Source organism: Euprymna scolopes, chromosome 28 (genome assembly GCF_053919585.1).
Source record: "Euprymna scolopes isolate OS-2025 chromosome 28, ASM5391958v1, whole genome shotgun sequence".
Classification (NCBI taxonomy): Eukaryota; Metazoa; Mollusca; class Cephalopoda; order Sepiida; family Sepiolidae; genus Euprymna; species Euprymna scolopes.
This window is the reverse complement of record NC_136509.1, coordinates 49,900,660-49,917,360: the sequence shown is the minus strand read 5'-3', so window position 1 is coordinate 49,917,360 and position 16,701 is coordinate 49,900,660. Positions and strand designations below refer to the sequence as shown.

General features: G+C 34.6%; 1 protein-coding gene across 1 annotated transcript in view; it reads right to left on the bottom strand.

Moving 5' to 3' along the window:
- LOC145249604 (26S proteasome non-ATPase regulatory subunit 6-like) overlaps positions 1-6,118 on the bottom strand; it is a 40,570-nt gene extending 34,452 nt beyond the window's left edge. The window contains exon 1 of the mRNA XM_080111314.1: positions 5,929-6,118. Coding sequence (XP_079967440.1) covers positions 5,929-6,073 — 145 coding nt within the window. The 5' untranslated portion in view covers positions 6,074-6,118. The remainder of the gene's footprint in view (positions 1-5,928) is intronic.
- Positions 6,119-16,701: the final 10,583 nt, after the last annotated feature.

Here is a 16,701-nt window from a genome sequence, read left to right as displayed (position 1 = left end):
AGGTAGGTTACGTAAACCACCGGAAGGTGCCAAAATGCTTGGCTAATGAAATCTGAGCAGCCAACAACTGGCAAACAGTATCTTTTGTTGGTACTTCTGCATTTATAAACCCACGATTTTCACACAGTTACTCGGGTGTGTCCAGCAGATGACGGGAATAACCGGAAACATCCGGGCGCACTTTATTACAAAAACACAAATTCTTACAACCCTCTTCCCCATGTTAAGAATGGTGACAACCAGAAATTCATGAAGTCCTAATAAATTCAAAATAATGGTTTAATATCTAGAAAACAACTTGTCAACTGTTTCCCGTGTTTCCAGTCACCTGCCAGGCACACCAGAGTAACTTGGTGGAAATCGCAGGTTGATAAATGCAGAAGTACCCTAAAATAGGGAGAAAACTCTCCCCTCCATCTCAAGAATGGCTTTCTAAATAACGTTATTATTGGCACTTCTGCATGACAGTGACATAAGGCGAATGTGTGTATTTTAGTTTCAAGAACGGCCAATAGAAAAGGGATCGATAACTCGTACCTTTCCAAAAGTTTGTGCAAAGATAATCCCTTGGGAGGGATTTTTGAACAAATAAGGGAACTATGCCTTGTAACTGCAAAAACACTTTATTCTAAATTGTTTCAGTGAAAAATCACTCTTTGAAAAAAAAAAAAAAAAAAAACTAAAGAAAATATTATTAAAAAATTTCTTTATTTTATAAATAAATAAAAACTTCTATATTAAGATTATATTGTTACACTGACAAACAAAAATTATATTTTGATATATGTTTATACAATCTTTCTGTAAAAAAAAAAAAATCTTAAACTTCTATAAACGTTTTATGTTTTTAAAATTCTATTTTGCTACACTGACAAACTAAAATTAAATTTTGAGACATTAAAATCACTCACTGAAAAGAAATTATGGTACTTGTGCATAATTTAAGCCAGACATAACTCAATATCCAATCAGCGTTGCTCGGAACACAACGTTTAGGTGTATCAGAATTTTTGTAGGAATTTTTGATACCCCTAACACGAAACTGCGAATAAAATATAAAAAACTGGTAATTTCTGTTAAAAGTGGGTTGTTTATTTTCTTTATGGATTATACTTCCAAAATAAACTATTAAAGTTGTATAAAAAGTAATAGAATTTTTTTTTTTTTTTTAAAACAGTAATGAAATTAATTGAATTTTACGAGCTCAGTATTTTTCAATTTTTAAACTTTAAAAATCTATCAATTTTTCTACCGATTCTATTTTTTCGATATTTTCAGGGTCAATGTGAAATTTTATGCTCTTTCCAATAAACCGAATATAATATTTTAGACAAACGTTTTTTTTAAATTTACGCCCCCCCCCCCATTTTCAAGTGTCTATTAAAAAGTAAATAATTTACTCGCCAAAGTTTTATATATCACAAAGTGAAGATAAAAGATCAATAAATAATATATTCAAATTTAAAAAAAAAAAAAAAAAATTAGTGTTTTTTAGAAATTTACCTGTAAAGTCCTAAGTTTAAAACCTTTTTTTTTTAAAAAAAAAAAAAAAAAAAAAAGTTGTTTTATTTTAATGAAACCTTGGTCCTTGCTCCTTTGAGAAAAAAAAACATTAGGGCTTGAATTACATTTTTCGAGGAGTTAGAAGCTTGGAAAGATGGGGTGGAATTATTCAATATTTTTCACAAAATTTCTGACACACCTAGTTAACCACCGAGCTCGTCGATTATGAAAGCGTAACAAACGCTGCTCAAAAAATGAAGGAAACAAACAAAGCAAAAATAAACCAAGAAACAACGACCTACCATAACAAGTTTTTTGTTTTATTTTTTGTAATATAAGTTTTTACTATAATTTTTTTGTTTTTTTTGTCCAACGAAAAAGTTCAAAACAAAACACATAAGCATAGATTTTTGTTTTTTTCTTAAGTTTTTGTGTAACAAAGAAACTTTTTTTTTAAGAAAAAAATTAATAAATATTTTTTTTTTTTCAGTAATGGTGGTTCTCAACATGAGGAGGTTGGGGACAGGTCTATTCCAAAAGCCGTTCTTAACATGGAAAGGTTAGGGAGGGATGTCTATTCCGAAAGCCATTCTTAACATGAGGAAGTTGGGGGTGCATTGTGTGTGCGTGCATCGCCACCCACATCCATCCTTCACAGATCTTTTGCTGATGATGACTTCTCACCACCACAGGAAACAGTTTTTCGGGGTCAGCAATTTTTTTTTTCTGGAGAATATGAGACTGATTGTTCTGGCATCATCAAACATTTTTCCAAACGGGAGATTTCATTTTTTTTAATGTTTTTTTTTTACAGTTTTCTGAAAAGGACTGTTACAGGTGTGTGCTGCTTAATGAATTTAATGATTTTAATTCCTTTCAATTTTTGTTTCAAAAAGATCGTCTGCTACTTTGCAGTGCACTGATTGGCTGATCGATGTCTTACGTCACATTACAATCAAACCCGAGCGCATGACATGTTCCGAGCAAAGTTACGCCTGGTTCAAATTATGCACAAGTACCGAAAAATTATATTAATACATTAAAATTATATTTTGATACATTTTTTTGTATTTAAGAAATGTTTTGATTTTCATATATTTTTGTATTATTTATTTCGTTATATATTTTTGCCTTATCGTAATGGTCGCTAGACGGCAGTTGTCTTTCGAAGACCAGGAGTCGATAACTCCTAATATGTCACTATCATGCAGCAGTGCCTTATTATTATCACGATGAGTAAACTGCACAACTACTTTTTTTTTTAGCAAGACTGGAGTTTAGGTGGAAAAATAATCTCGAACCCTTTATTACAAAAAGGAACAAAACTCCCAAATCACCGTTAAGTTACTATGCCAACAATATAAAAGCAATACCGGTATTTCAGAAGTTATCAGTTTTAAATAAGCAGAACTTAATTTTTAAAAAATAAACAATATGAAAACCTTTTTTTAAAAAAAGGAATAAACACTTATTTTTTAAACAATATATACAGAACTTTTTAAAATTTTCAACTATTTTAAAAGAATAAAAATTGATTTATTTATTTTAAACAGAACTTTTGATGCTTCTACACTATCAGAACAAAATTTTGGAAATCGTGCAACTGAATTTTACATGAAAACAATGGTATCTATGTTTTCCTCGTATTTTTATAGGCACCGCCAAAACTGGGGGGCAGGTCAGTACTTTTTGACGGACCGTCTTTTTAAAAATCTACCAAAAATCAGGTAATTATCCGATCAATACGAAATTTTCAGCGATTATTAGGAGAAGAATGAACTCTATAACAGTGTACTTATTTTTCATAAACGATATTTATATATATATATATATATATATTTTTTTTTTTTGCTTACAAAACCCCCCCTTGTTTTGAAGTGGGAACAAATATGCTTAAAATAATCATCTGAAACTGAACAAAACATATTGTGTTGTTGTAAGGGTCAGAATTATAGATTAAAAAAAGAAAAGAAAAAAAAAATTGTTTGCATATACCTTATTTTGACGTCTGAATATCAGAACTTCGATTGTGTTTAATTATCCCGCTTTTGAGTTTTGAAGTGTGAAATTCGGTGAATATGTTAAGTAAAATAATTAATTTAAGTTAAGCAAAACAAAAAAAAAAATTTTAATATTTATACGAAAAAAGCCATTTTAAAATTTTTGATAAATAAATTAACAATTTTTTTTTAGCGAGCCGAATAATGCATGACCATTATTAAACAGGGCATGCTTTGAATAATCGATACAAAAAAAAAAAAATTCGATAAGTATTGTGCCCTTTGTGTTAAAAATAGCATCATTTTTTTCGATCTTGTTTGAAAACGTTTGCCGCCTTTCGACTACGGTGGACCAAACGCGCTGAAATAATTTTTTTTTTTATTCTGCTTTAAATTCCCCCCCCCCATTTTGGGGAGCCTGGCCCCCACACACATACACATTAAAAACCAAACTCATACAAATGGTCACCCATCTGGTACTGGCCAGCCTCAGCTTAATACATTGAAATTTTCGTCACTGAAAAATAAGTTTTTTTGGCCTGTTTGGTCTTCAATAGTTTTCTTCTTATCAAACGCAAACAGAGTCGATCTAGACTCTACATCGACGCGAAATATCTGGTTACCTATATGAATAAGTGGAATTATTTGAAATTCAGGTACTTATATTATAATATTTTTGCATATTCTCTTAGAAAATCATCTTAAATCTTAGTTAGACAATAAATAAATTAATTATTTCAAAAACCCTTTTTTTTTTTAAATATTTAAGTACGTTTTTTGTGCAAGACAAAAAATGTCAATTGTTAACTTTTTGGGAAAATTTAACATTTAAAATTTAATTAAAAATAGTAGAAAAAGTTTTACATTATTCTGTTTTCTATATGATAAAATTCAGGGTTTTATCTTTCTGGAAAAAAAAAGTTACTCAGAAATAATGGATTTTAATAAATGTAATTTAGTTTTAAAAAACAACAACAACAACTTGATTTTGCGGCTATTTTTGGCGGTGCCTATATTTTTAAGATAATTATACCTCAAAATTACGAAAATCGATAATGTGGAAAATTATTTATTAAAGAAAATAAAAAATGGAATTTCCAGAAAACGATTGTATTTGGCAAATACTATTTGCTCCTATAAGACACAGGAAAGTTAAAAAAAAAAAAAGGAGGTAGTTTTCCGTTTCGATTTTAAAAAAATGGCTGCAATTTTTCACCTGCTTACACGAACGAAATATGCATCGGCTCCGATGTTGAACGTTGTTCGATTGAGGGAGAATTCATTATTTTTACAAGGAAAGAAATTTTGCGTGTGTGACCTAGTTTGTTTTATTTATATTGGCTTGAAATTTGCGCATGATTTTTATGATTTTATCTGGGGGGGGGGGGTTGATGGAGTTTATGTAATCATTAACAGGAAAATTGGTGAGAGTCAAAATGGAATCCGCGCCTGCACCAAATTTTTGTTTTGTTTTCATTTTGTTTGTTTGTTAAATCAGGTAAAATAAATAAATAAATAAAATAAAAAAATTTGAAAGTTTTTATTTTTAAATAAAAAATAACACAGGTATCGTAAAACTTTAATTAAACTTGAAAATCATGCACTTATTGATCCGTGCTGAAATAATAACGTTATTATTTACAAAGCCATTCTTAACATGGGGAGGGGAGGGTGTTTTGTACCTAGTCTGCACTTTAACGTTACAACTGAATAATAAAAAAAAAAAAAACATAAAACTTGGAAATACGATTTTAAAAAAATAGCGCGGATCAGTAAGTGCATTAGCACCAAAATAATATTTAAAAAATAGCGCGGATTCCATTTTTCCTTGTAAAAATAATGAATTCTCCCTCAATCGAAAAACGTTCAGCATAGGCGCCGATGCGTATTTCGCTAGTGGGGTAGCATAGCACTCGTATACGTCGGCCGGTTCATCATTTAATATTATTAAAACCAAAACCATTTTTATTGGCATTTTTGAACGCTATGCTTACTGACGTCAACCTATGACTAGTTTTCTTACTAAAAAAAAAAAAAAAAAAAATCAAAATCCATCTCATTGCAACATGGATCGTGACAATAAATTACTGAAATAATAGGTACTAGTGCACTTATTGATCCGTGCTGAAATAACGTTATTATTTAAACAGCCATTCTTAACATGGGGAGGGGAGGGTGTTTTGTTTCTATACTTTAACCTTACAATTGAATAAAAATAAAATTTTAATTAAACTTGGAAATACGATTTTTAAAAAATATCGCGGATCAGTAAATGAACTAATAAGTTTATTTAGAGTGTATTTTAACATTTTAAATAAGTAGCAGATAGAAAAACCAGTACGATGACTGTGCATTTTTCAGGTGGATTACGAACCAAACACATACACAAAAAAAAAACAAAGGTAAAAATATCGAAATTACTCACTATCTTCTTTAACTTTTTCCATGATGTTTTTCTTGATATTGGAATCATTCTTGTACTTCTCAGTGGTGAGCAAGAATTTCCACTGAGCAAGCTGCAAGTCAGGATTTTTAGCTAATCCTTCTTCTTCTCGGTTTTCTTGCGGCATGTTGAAAAATTTGATGAGACTTTTTCTTGTACTTCCGGAGCCGCCGGAAGTTCATACGGAGAAAAAATTTTCTTCCTTTTTAAATTTATTAATTTAAAAATTAAATATCAATTATTGATAAAATATTACAGTAAATAATATTTTTATTACAAAAAAAATTGCATGACGTTTTAAAAATAATTAAAAACGTTATTTATTGATTTAAAATTGACTATTGTCGCTAAGTAACGCTTCTCTTTGAGTTAGACTAGAAAGAAAAACAGTTAATATTTGCTAAGTGTTTCTTTTTTATATAGTACTAGCTTGGGTACCCGGCGTTTTCCGGGTGTTTGGAAGTGTATGTTGAGCAAAAAGAAAGAAAAGAAAAGTGGTAGTAGGCAGGCAGGCTCGAACCCGTACCGCGAATGAGGAAAAGATCGGGGGGGGGGGAAATATATATATATATATATATATATGATGTCTTTGTAGTTGCGTGCACCCATCGCCAAACCAGAAGTGACGTAGGTTTAAATTAAGGCTAGTCAATCAAAAAGAGGGGATGATTTTCGAAAATATTGACGAAAAAAGGGACCTCTCCTCGTAGAAAAGTGGCCAGTTGAGGATGAAGGAATAAATGTTTTCAGCAATTTTTTCGATATTTGCCGTCCGAAGGGTCAGGCTTCAAAATGATACTGATCTCGTGAAAATCCATTGCCTCTGTCAAAAGTTTTTGCGAGAAATACATACATACATACATACATTTAAACAGACAAGTGAGATTTATATTATAGACTAGCGAGGGGTACCCGGCGTTGCCCGGATGTTTGGAGATGTGTGTGGAAACTCCGGGGGGTGGGGGTTAAAAAAAAGTAAGTATGAGGATCGAACCCGAACCGTTGAGGCGAAGTTGTAAATTAAAGTGTGAAAAAAATAACGTGCGACGTTAACCATTGCCCCACCGCGAGATGCTAACGGAAACAAGTTTGAATTTATTTAATTACTTGGATTTGGCAGGTGCCCGTTTTAATGAGTTAATGAGGTTAAGTTTGACTGTGGGATAGTATTTCATTTACCGCGGAATGCTTTTTTTTTATTTTTATTTTCCCAAGATGTTATAGGAAAAAGACTACCCCACATGTGGCGAGTGACAAATGTTGAATATCTATCTTCCTGAAATCGAGCAAATTAAATAGACAGGCGAGCTTCATTGTTAACTGTGAGATATTACGATTTATATGTGATATAAAAAGTTTTAAAAAGTTGTAAACCGACCGACCGCTTCTCTGAAAAAAACCTTTTGTAGACATACAGAAAAAGCGAACACACATACATACATACATACATACATACATACATACATACATTTTCGCTTTTATATATAGACTAGCTGAGGTACCCAGCGTGGCCCGGGTGTTTGGAGGTTTAAAAAAAAAAAGAACTGAAACTCAAAGCCTTGAGGTGAATAGCCTGATAACTTACCACAATGCTACGAGGGCAGGGAAGTGATAATATTTGAAATCAAACGTTTAAAAAAGCAGGTGGCAAAACGGACGCTAATGTGTGGTTTTCTAGGTCAAACATCACGACATAGTAGTAGTAGAGAAAATGAAATCACAGCGCAAATTTTGTAACAGAAAAGTCGCTGAAATAAAAGATACAGATGACCTCATTTCGTACCGGACGGTGACAGGAGAAATTAATCTACCGTTTTAATTTCTTGTCTGATCTTTTGCGGATTACTATTTAATAAACGCTGTTTGATTTCAAATCAATGATTTTATTGTTTTTTCTTCATAACAAAAATATAGCCAGTACTGATAGAGTTTTTGAACCATATAAAACTTAAAATGAAAACTCGCCTCCTTTTCATTTTGATGCCAGTTCATTTAGATTCGACATTTTCCGACTATTTACACATTTCTGCATTGGCTAAAGTCAGTATATCTGGTTCAAAAACGGTACCAGTACGACATAGCCGCTACTGACCATAAAACCGGATGACAATAATGATCATTTTTAATAAAAACTGCTAAAATTTATTATTTGTTAATCTATCTACACTCCTTTACAATCGTTTTTCTTTTGTGTGTATTGATATTAATATTAAAAACATTTTCATTTCCATTTATTTAAAAAGAAAATACAATTTTGTTATATATGGGTTGTGGAATTGCATTCATTTGCAAAAGATCTAGTTAATTTGCATATTCTTTTAAACATTCATTTTCTTATGGGATGATCATCTTTAGTTAACTATTACATGCAATTATATTCATGCAGATATTCTACATGATTTATACTTACATAATATTTGCGGGGAAAAGTTTACAGGACACACAATATTGTTTCCATATATATTTATGTATATGTATATATTTTTGTTTAATCTATCAATCTATCTATCTATATATCTGTCTGTCTGTGTACATTTCCCTACGCAATAACTCTGTAAATTTTAAGTCTGCAGACTCGAAATTTGATATACAGGGTACTGAGATTTGGGAAAATCGATGTGATTTGTTTTCGGCCAGAAATTTAGCGATTAAGGGGTCAAAGTTCGACGATTTGACCTTTGAGAACTCTACCAAACTCCTCCGCCAATTTTGGGTCTAGACACTTGAAATTTTAGATATACGTTTCTTGGACATGGATCTAAGTTAATAACTTAATTTGAGCCCAAAATAATAAATGTTAAGGAGTCATAATAGAAGTCAAAGTTTAAAAAAATTGACCGTTTTTTTTTGTTTTTTTTTTTGCTCACCATACACCTCCAAACACCCGGGCAACGCCGGGCACCCATGCTAGTATATCTATAAAAGTGAACGTGTCTGTGTGTCTGTCTGTACATTTCCCTACGCAATAACTTAGTCAATTTTAAGTCTACAGACACGAAATTTGATATACAGAGTACTGAGATTTGGGAAAATCTATGTGATCCGTTTTTGGCCATAAATTTGGCTGTTTAGGGGTCAAAGTTCAACGATTTGACTTTTGAGAACTCTACCAAACTCCTCAGACAATTTTGGGTCTAAACACTTGAAATTTTAGATATAGGTTCCTTGGATATTGATCTAACTTAATAACTTGATTTGAGCCTAAAACAATAAATGTTAAGGGATCATAATACGGGTCAAAGTTTTTAAAAAAAAATTGACCTCTGCGGTTTCTACCTAATTGCTCAGACAATTTCTGGTCTAAACATTTGAAATTTTACATAAAAGGTATTCAGACATAGGGCAAGCTTTTTCATCAGTTTGGGTCGAAAATTTGAGCTACCAATATATAAATGTATGTATGTATGTTTGCATGTCTGCCTAAAACTTTCGACAGAGGCAACGGATTTTCACAAGATCAGTATCGTTTTGAAGCACGACCCTTCAGATGACAAATACCAAAAAATTGACTAAACACATTAGTTTTTTCACCCTCAACTGAGCACTTTTCTACAGGAAGTGGTCGCTTTTTTCGCTGATATTTTTTAAAGTCATCCCCTCTTTTCGATTTTCTAGCCTTAATTTAAACCTACATCACTTCCGGTTTAATGGTGGTTATAACAGCAAAGACGTCACATTTTTTTCCAATTCTTTTCCTCCTTCACAGTACAGGTTCGAGCCTGCCTTTCCACTACTACACTTTTTCTTTTTGCTCAACACACACCTCCAAACAACAGGGCAATGCCGGGCACCCATGCTAGTTAATTAATATTTTCAAAATAAATTTTTTTTTTAAATCTGCAAAAGTAAATGTAGCGACCCACTACATCCGTCCAGAATAAATGACAAGCAGGAACATTTTTGCAGTGATCATCACTTTGAAACATGTATGCGTTATTAAAAACGTATAGGCACATGACGTGATGCAACCACACACACATACATAAAAACAAAGGAACTAAGTTTACACTTCCTCGCACTTGAATATGGTGATTAGTCCTGAAGCAGCACCGGATAACTATCCAATCCTTCACCTCCATGATTTTCCCAATTCACTCAACGGAAAATCAATTTTCGCCAAAATCGACCTTGTGCGCACATACAATCAAATTCCTGTTGACCCTGAAGACATTCTCAAGACTGCCATTCAGATTTTTTGAATTTCTTAGAATGCCTAGAGTCCACAGAGGCAGTCGTGTACGCTTACATCAATGACTTATTAGCAGCAAGCTCATCTACTGAGGAACATGTTAACCAATTATTTCACAGACTATCGGAATACAGTGTGATCATCAACCCCAACAAATGTGAGTTCGGTGTTTCGTCATTATCTTTTCTTGGTCATGTTATTGACAAGGAGGGCATTCGATCTATTGTCGATTATCCTGTTCCCATTTCTCTTCATAACCTACAAGACTTCCTTGGTTTAATTAATTTTTATAGATGATTCTTTTCTCACTGTGCCAAATTAGTACAGCCCTTAACCGATCTTCTTTGGAATAGAAAAAAAAAGAATGAAGGGATTACATTAAGCAAACATGAATTGCACTATTTCTCCGTTTTAAAGAAGGCCTTAGCGAATGCGACATTGTTGATTTTTCTCTAGGCAGACGTACCACTTGCATTATTTGTAGATCCTTCTGATGTAGGCATTGGAGAAGTGTTACAACAATCCATTGATGGTTTATGGCAACTATTATCGTTCTTTTCTTGAGGACTTCAAAATGCCAAAAGAAAATACAGTACTTTTGGTAAGGAATTGCTTGTTGCTTATTCCGTGGTAAAGCATTTCCGATTTATGTTGGAAGGTTCAAATTTCACTATTTTTACTGATCACAAACCATTGTCGCATACTTTATCCACTAAGCTCAGCAAGTATTCACCCAGAGATGCTTGTCACTTGGATTGCATTTTGCATTTTACTTCAGACATTAAATATATCAAAGGCACCAAAAATATACCCGCTGACACACTATCACACACGCACATTAGCGCCATACAACCTATTCATGATATGAATCTTCATCAGATTGCTAGAGACCAGGAGAGCAATGAAGAATTAAATAACTTATGGCAGTCTCCCAGTTTAAAGTTCCAACAAGTTCCCTTGCTTTTCTCAAACGATTTTATTTGGTACATCTTAGACTGGACACGAACGTCCATACATATCTCTCCAACATAACAGATAAGCAGTTTTTTCAAAATTATACAATTTATCACACCCAGGCGACACAGAAATTTGTGGCATCACATTTCATATGAACCACTATTAACAAGAATGTATGCAACTGGTCACATAGTTGTATCCCTTGCCAGAAATCTAAAATTACTCAACATATTAAGAGCCCCCTAGTGAAGTTCCCTATTCTCGAAGCTTGATTTAAACATGTTCACAGCAACATAGTACCACCTTCAAAGAACTTTATATATCTGCTTACTTGCATTGACAGATTCTGTAGATGGCCTGAAACCTTACCCATTACTAATATTTCTATCAAGACTATCGCCAAAAACATTTATTTTATAGTGGATATCAAGCCTTAGTGTGCCGGAAATTATAACCATCGACAGGGTTAAACAGTTTAACTCCTATCTTTTCACTAGACTTTCACGTCTATTTGGATACAAGCATATATGGACCACATCTTATTATCCATCCTCGAATGGCTTGGTCGAGTGCTTCCATTGCCAACTGAAGGCTTCTTTAAAAACACATTCCAATCCCAATAATTGGATGGAATTCCTTCCCCTCACACTCCTTGATATCAAATCTACCATTAAAATGGACATTGGACTTACAGCTGCCAAGATTGTGTATGGAACAACACTGATTTTATCAGGACAAATGATTGCACCGCTGACATTAAAAGCAGGCTACACTCAACTAGCTATATGTTTTGCTTGAAGAAGTACATGTCGAGCCGCCCTACTCCAGTCCTTACAGGATGCTTAAAAGATATCTGAAACATTTTGTGATAGATAAGATGGCAGACATGACTTGATCAGCGTTGATCAACTGAAGACAGTGTTTTTCGATAATACAGACAGTAGTACCATGGTGAGACAGACTCAAATCTCAGGAGATTCTTTAATTACTGCCATACCTAACGATACTGTGCTACCTAGTGCTACAACTTCCACCCACCAAATCTGGCAAATACATAAAGCGTTCATACCGATTTGTTCCTTATACTCAGTGAGTTGTCACTTTCTTTCTCCTTAGATCGACTTCTAATCATGGAAGGAAGTGTTGTAGCGACCTACTACAGCTGGCTGGAATAAATGACAGGTAGGCACATTTCCACGGTGATCACCACTTTGAAACGCCCGCGTGTTATTAAAAACGCATAGGAACATGATGTTGTGAGGTGACCACACGCGTACATTAAAACAAAGAAACTATGTTTATGCTCCCTTGCGCTTAAATACGGTGATCAGAATAAATGTCAACTCTACTACATTATCAAGTTATCTGAATTGACTTTTTTAAGTTTTTTTTTTTTTACATAGGCATCACCACTTATCAAGGCCTAGAGGCCACTCGGGGATAAGGGTTAAAGAGTGTACAGTAGTCAATTGGACAATATAGTAATCGTTAGTAATGGAAATTCGGTAAATTTGTTAACTTAAGTGAAACGGCTCATCAAGAACTTGTTTACGTTGGACTTGAACGCAACCATATTGTAGTTAACTGGAAAGCAGGAAAACGGGAGACAGTTTCACAGGCGTGCAGTTCTAAGAAAGAAACTTTGTTCATGGAATCTACATTTGAGTTTAGGCACAGATAAAGAGTGGGGGAAATTATTGGTAGTGTTTTCAGCTAGACAAGTGTTTCTCGTGAAAGTTTGACAAGAGGGGACCATACATTGAAGCTCAGAAGATGCTTTCTTTAGGGCGACAACTTTATCGTTCCACCCTGTATAAATAATTTTTATGAGATAAATAACTTTATAAATATTTTAATTGTTTAAAATAAATTATTTTTATTAAACTCACTTCTTTTTATTTGACCTTTTTCAATTTCAGTTTTTATATCAACTATCAGTCATCTTGATTTATGTGAATATATCAGTTAAATTACTAGTTTAAAAATTTTATATCTTCCATTTCAAATGTAATAATAAATTGATTTTAACAAGAAATAGGAAGCAAGTAGGGAATTCCAAAGGTTACCTGTTTGAGGAAAGAAACTATTAGAGTAGAAAGTTTTCCATCATCTAGAGATCTCTATAGTGAGTGGATGGGATTTTGCTCAATGATGGGTTGGTCCAATCAAGGATGGAGAGGGATCAGTGCAAAAAGTTTGTTGGAACCTATTCTGTTGCAATATTTTGGGTTTATAATGGGGTATATATTTAATTGCCGCCCACATCGGCAATATTTGGCACAAGGCCTGGAAAGTGGGATACCCGCAGGCTCCCCTAAAGGAGGGGCACTCCTGCAATTTTAAAAATTGCCTGAGTAACCCTGTCGGCATTCCCCGGTCGGGGCGCCTCAGGCAGCAAGCAATAAACTTGCCCCACCGGAAAGCCCGGTGGCAAGGCCTGGGAGGGTGGACCTCCTAGGTATTACCCAGGCGGTGTACCTCAGTCCAACAGGTGCTGGGCCGGTTCCCAGCCCCTCACCTGTTGGGCTGAGTGTCAAGTGACGAATCCTTGACTGGTACTACCCTGTCTCCCTGCAGCCGAAGCCGCTAAGAGACATATCCCATCATAAGAGGTTTATAATGGGGTATGATCCTCCACAGTCGGACGATTCTATTTATAAAGGATGCTGCTAAGAACTGACGAATCAAATTAATTAACGTTCTGCTACCAACCAATCAGAAACCAGAATGGCTTCATAAATATTAAACCTTTTCTGGAGCAATTTCACATGTTCTTTTCCCGGGTTTCAACACGGTAAGAATATTTTGTTCTGTGGAACTGTCTACTACAAACAAGTCACCTCCCAGGACTTGTGTGTAACACGAACCATCTGAAACTGTTCTGAAACTCAAAATGGCTTACACTTCTAGATATTCCATAAAAATACTCATAAAATAAGCACAGAGATGCAACCTGGTGGTGATAGGACAAGAACTGAAGCTTGATAGATAGTGTGGGACTTATTGGACTAGCATCTCTTTTTGGGATTTTATCTAAGGGAAAGGTTAGTGCACAAGCCCAAATAAGATAGCAATATTCTATGCATAGACGAATAGTGGCTTTGTAAGAATATAGGATATTGGCAGGTGTGAGAAATTTTCTAACATGATAGAGGGAACCCACCTTTCTTGCAGCAGCCTTGGCAATGTTTTCTATGTATTTGTTTCAATTCATATTATCTTTGAATATTAGGACAAGGAGTTTGAATAATGAACTCCTAAATAGTGTCCTCATAGCCAAGACAATTGTTGGTTGAAAAAGTTTCTTATAATTGTTAAAGGAAAGGAGCTTAGTCTTAGTAGCATTAAATTTTACCATCCATTTATGTTTATATTCCAATAGTGTGTAAATATCTCCACTGAAAAATCTGTAAAAACCTGAATATCCCATGTAGTAGCAAATCTTTCGAACATGCACCAGAAAGAAATGTTGGAAATAAGTCAGACACTATCCACTATGACTATGAAATTCCTACAGCTACATACCCATAAAACGGGGCTATTAAGCCTGACATAGTGATATGGGACAAGAAGGAGAATGTAGCAACCCTAGTTGAAGTAAGCGTCCCTAATGATGTTGGCCTTAACAGAGTGGAGAGGGAGAAATAACAAAATACCAAGGACTTAAGTACGACATGAAAAGAAACTGGAATCTTAAGAAGGTATCAATCATACCAGTCATTATAGGAACAACCGGGCTTATGAAAAAGAATTTCCAAAACTATCTGGCGAATATACCCGGTGAACAAAGTGCAAAAGAAATACAAACAATAGGACTTAAAGGGACGGTTAGAATCTTAAAAAGATCTCTCGGTTGGAGTAACTAAAATAAAGGGAGAATGTTTGGCATCCCCTAGAATGCCCCATTCCCAGGAAAACAAAGTATGCTGATGACACGACCATCTACGGCAACACATCAAAGGCTGTAAATGACAAAGCTCTCTCTAATTCTCTTTCCTCTGATCTTGAGCGCGTGGTTCAGTGGGGGAAGACGTGGTCGGTTACCTTTAATGCATCTAAAACCAAACTCCTATCTTTACATCATCAACGCTCTGATCCCCATCTGGCATCAATTGAAATGGATGGCTCTCGTCTAGGAGAAGCCCCATGTTTTGACAAGCTTCTGGGCTTACCTTCACTCCGGATCTGAAATGGAACACGTACATCAAGTATGTTGCCAAGGTCGCTGGAAAGATGGTGGGATCCATCTACTGCTCCAGAAGATATCTCACTACTGATGCAATTCTCTATCTATATAAAAGCCAAGTACGTCCAAGGATGGAATACTGCTGCCATATCTGGGCAGGAGCTGCTAAAAACAGCCTATCCTGCCTTGACAGAGTATAAAATAGACTTTGTGGCTTAGTGGGGGATGCCCTTTTCTCTTCCCTGCAACCTCTCTCCCACAGAAGAGACGTTGCAAGCCTATCTTTGTTTTATCGTTATTTCCATGGCAGGTGCTCGTCTGAACTCCAATCTCTGGTCCCCCCTTGCCAATCTTTTACGAAAAACACTCGTCTAGCTGAATCCACTGTCAAAAGCTTTCCCCACTCTTCATCCATGCCTAAATCAAAACGTAGATTCCATGAACAAAGCTTCTTTCTTAGAACTGCATGCCTGTGGAACTCTGCTCCGTCTGCCTGCTTCCCACCTGACTACAACCTGGATGTCTTCAAGTCCAACGTAAACAAATTCCTGATGAACCGCCCCCTTAAGTAGATATTTTATTAAATCTCCACATTAATGTACTGTACTTACAATAACTCTTATCCCTGAGTGGCTTCTGGGCCTTGATAAGTGGTGACCACCTTGTAAAAAAAAAAAAAAATTTTTTTGTAAAGTGAAGTTATTTCTAAGGATTTAGCGATTGCCTTATGTATCTGCGTATTCATTTTGCTCACATGTCCAGAATACAGCATGATGTCATCAGTAAATGTACCCATCTTGGACACAATTACATCAGGGAGATCGTTTTTGAAATTCAAGACAGAGTGTGGCATCCTGGTTTTCTACACAAACTTCAGGATAATGGTATCAGTGGTAAGGTTCTTGATATTATTAGTTTTTTTTCTGATTTTTTTTTTTTTTTGCAATTACTCTGAATGATGTCTCCTTATTCTTTTTTATCATTTTCTCAAGACTCTATTTTAGGTTCAACACTGTTTCTTGTCTATGATCTTCCTGAGAATATTATTCAGAAGATTAACATTTATGCTGATGATACCACTTTTGATGTTGCTTCTCGCGTATTTCCCTTGGATCAGTTGAAATATGCAACTAATCTAAAAATTGATCTGCGTTCGATTGTGGATTCATATACGAAATGAATTATTTTGCTTAATTCTGTTAAGACTAAGCTCGTGTCTTTCAATTGTAGACATGTCCCTTTTCTTCCTGAGATTCTCATTCATGGTTCTGCTCTTGAGGAGAACACAACTCTGAAACATTTTGGCTTTTCTCATGAAATCTTTCTTCATACATAAGATGTATTACTCTTTCTGCTTCTCATTAAATCGATTCACGCTATCGCTCGAAACACTTTCTCACACCTGACGCTATTCCTCATCTCT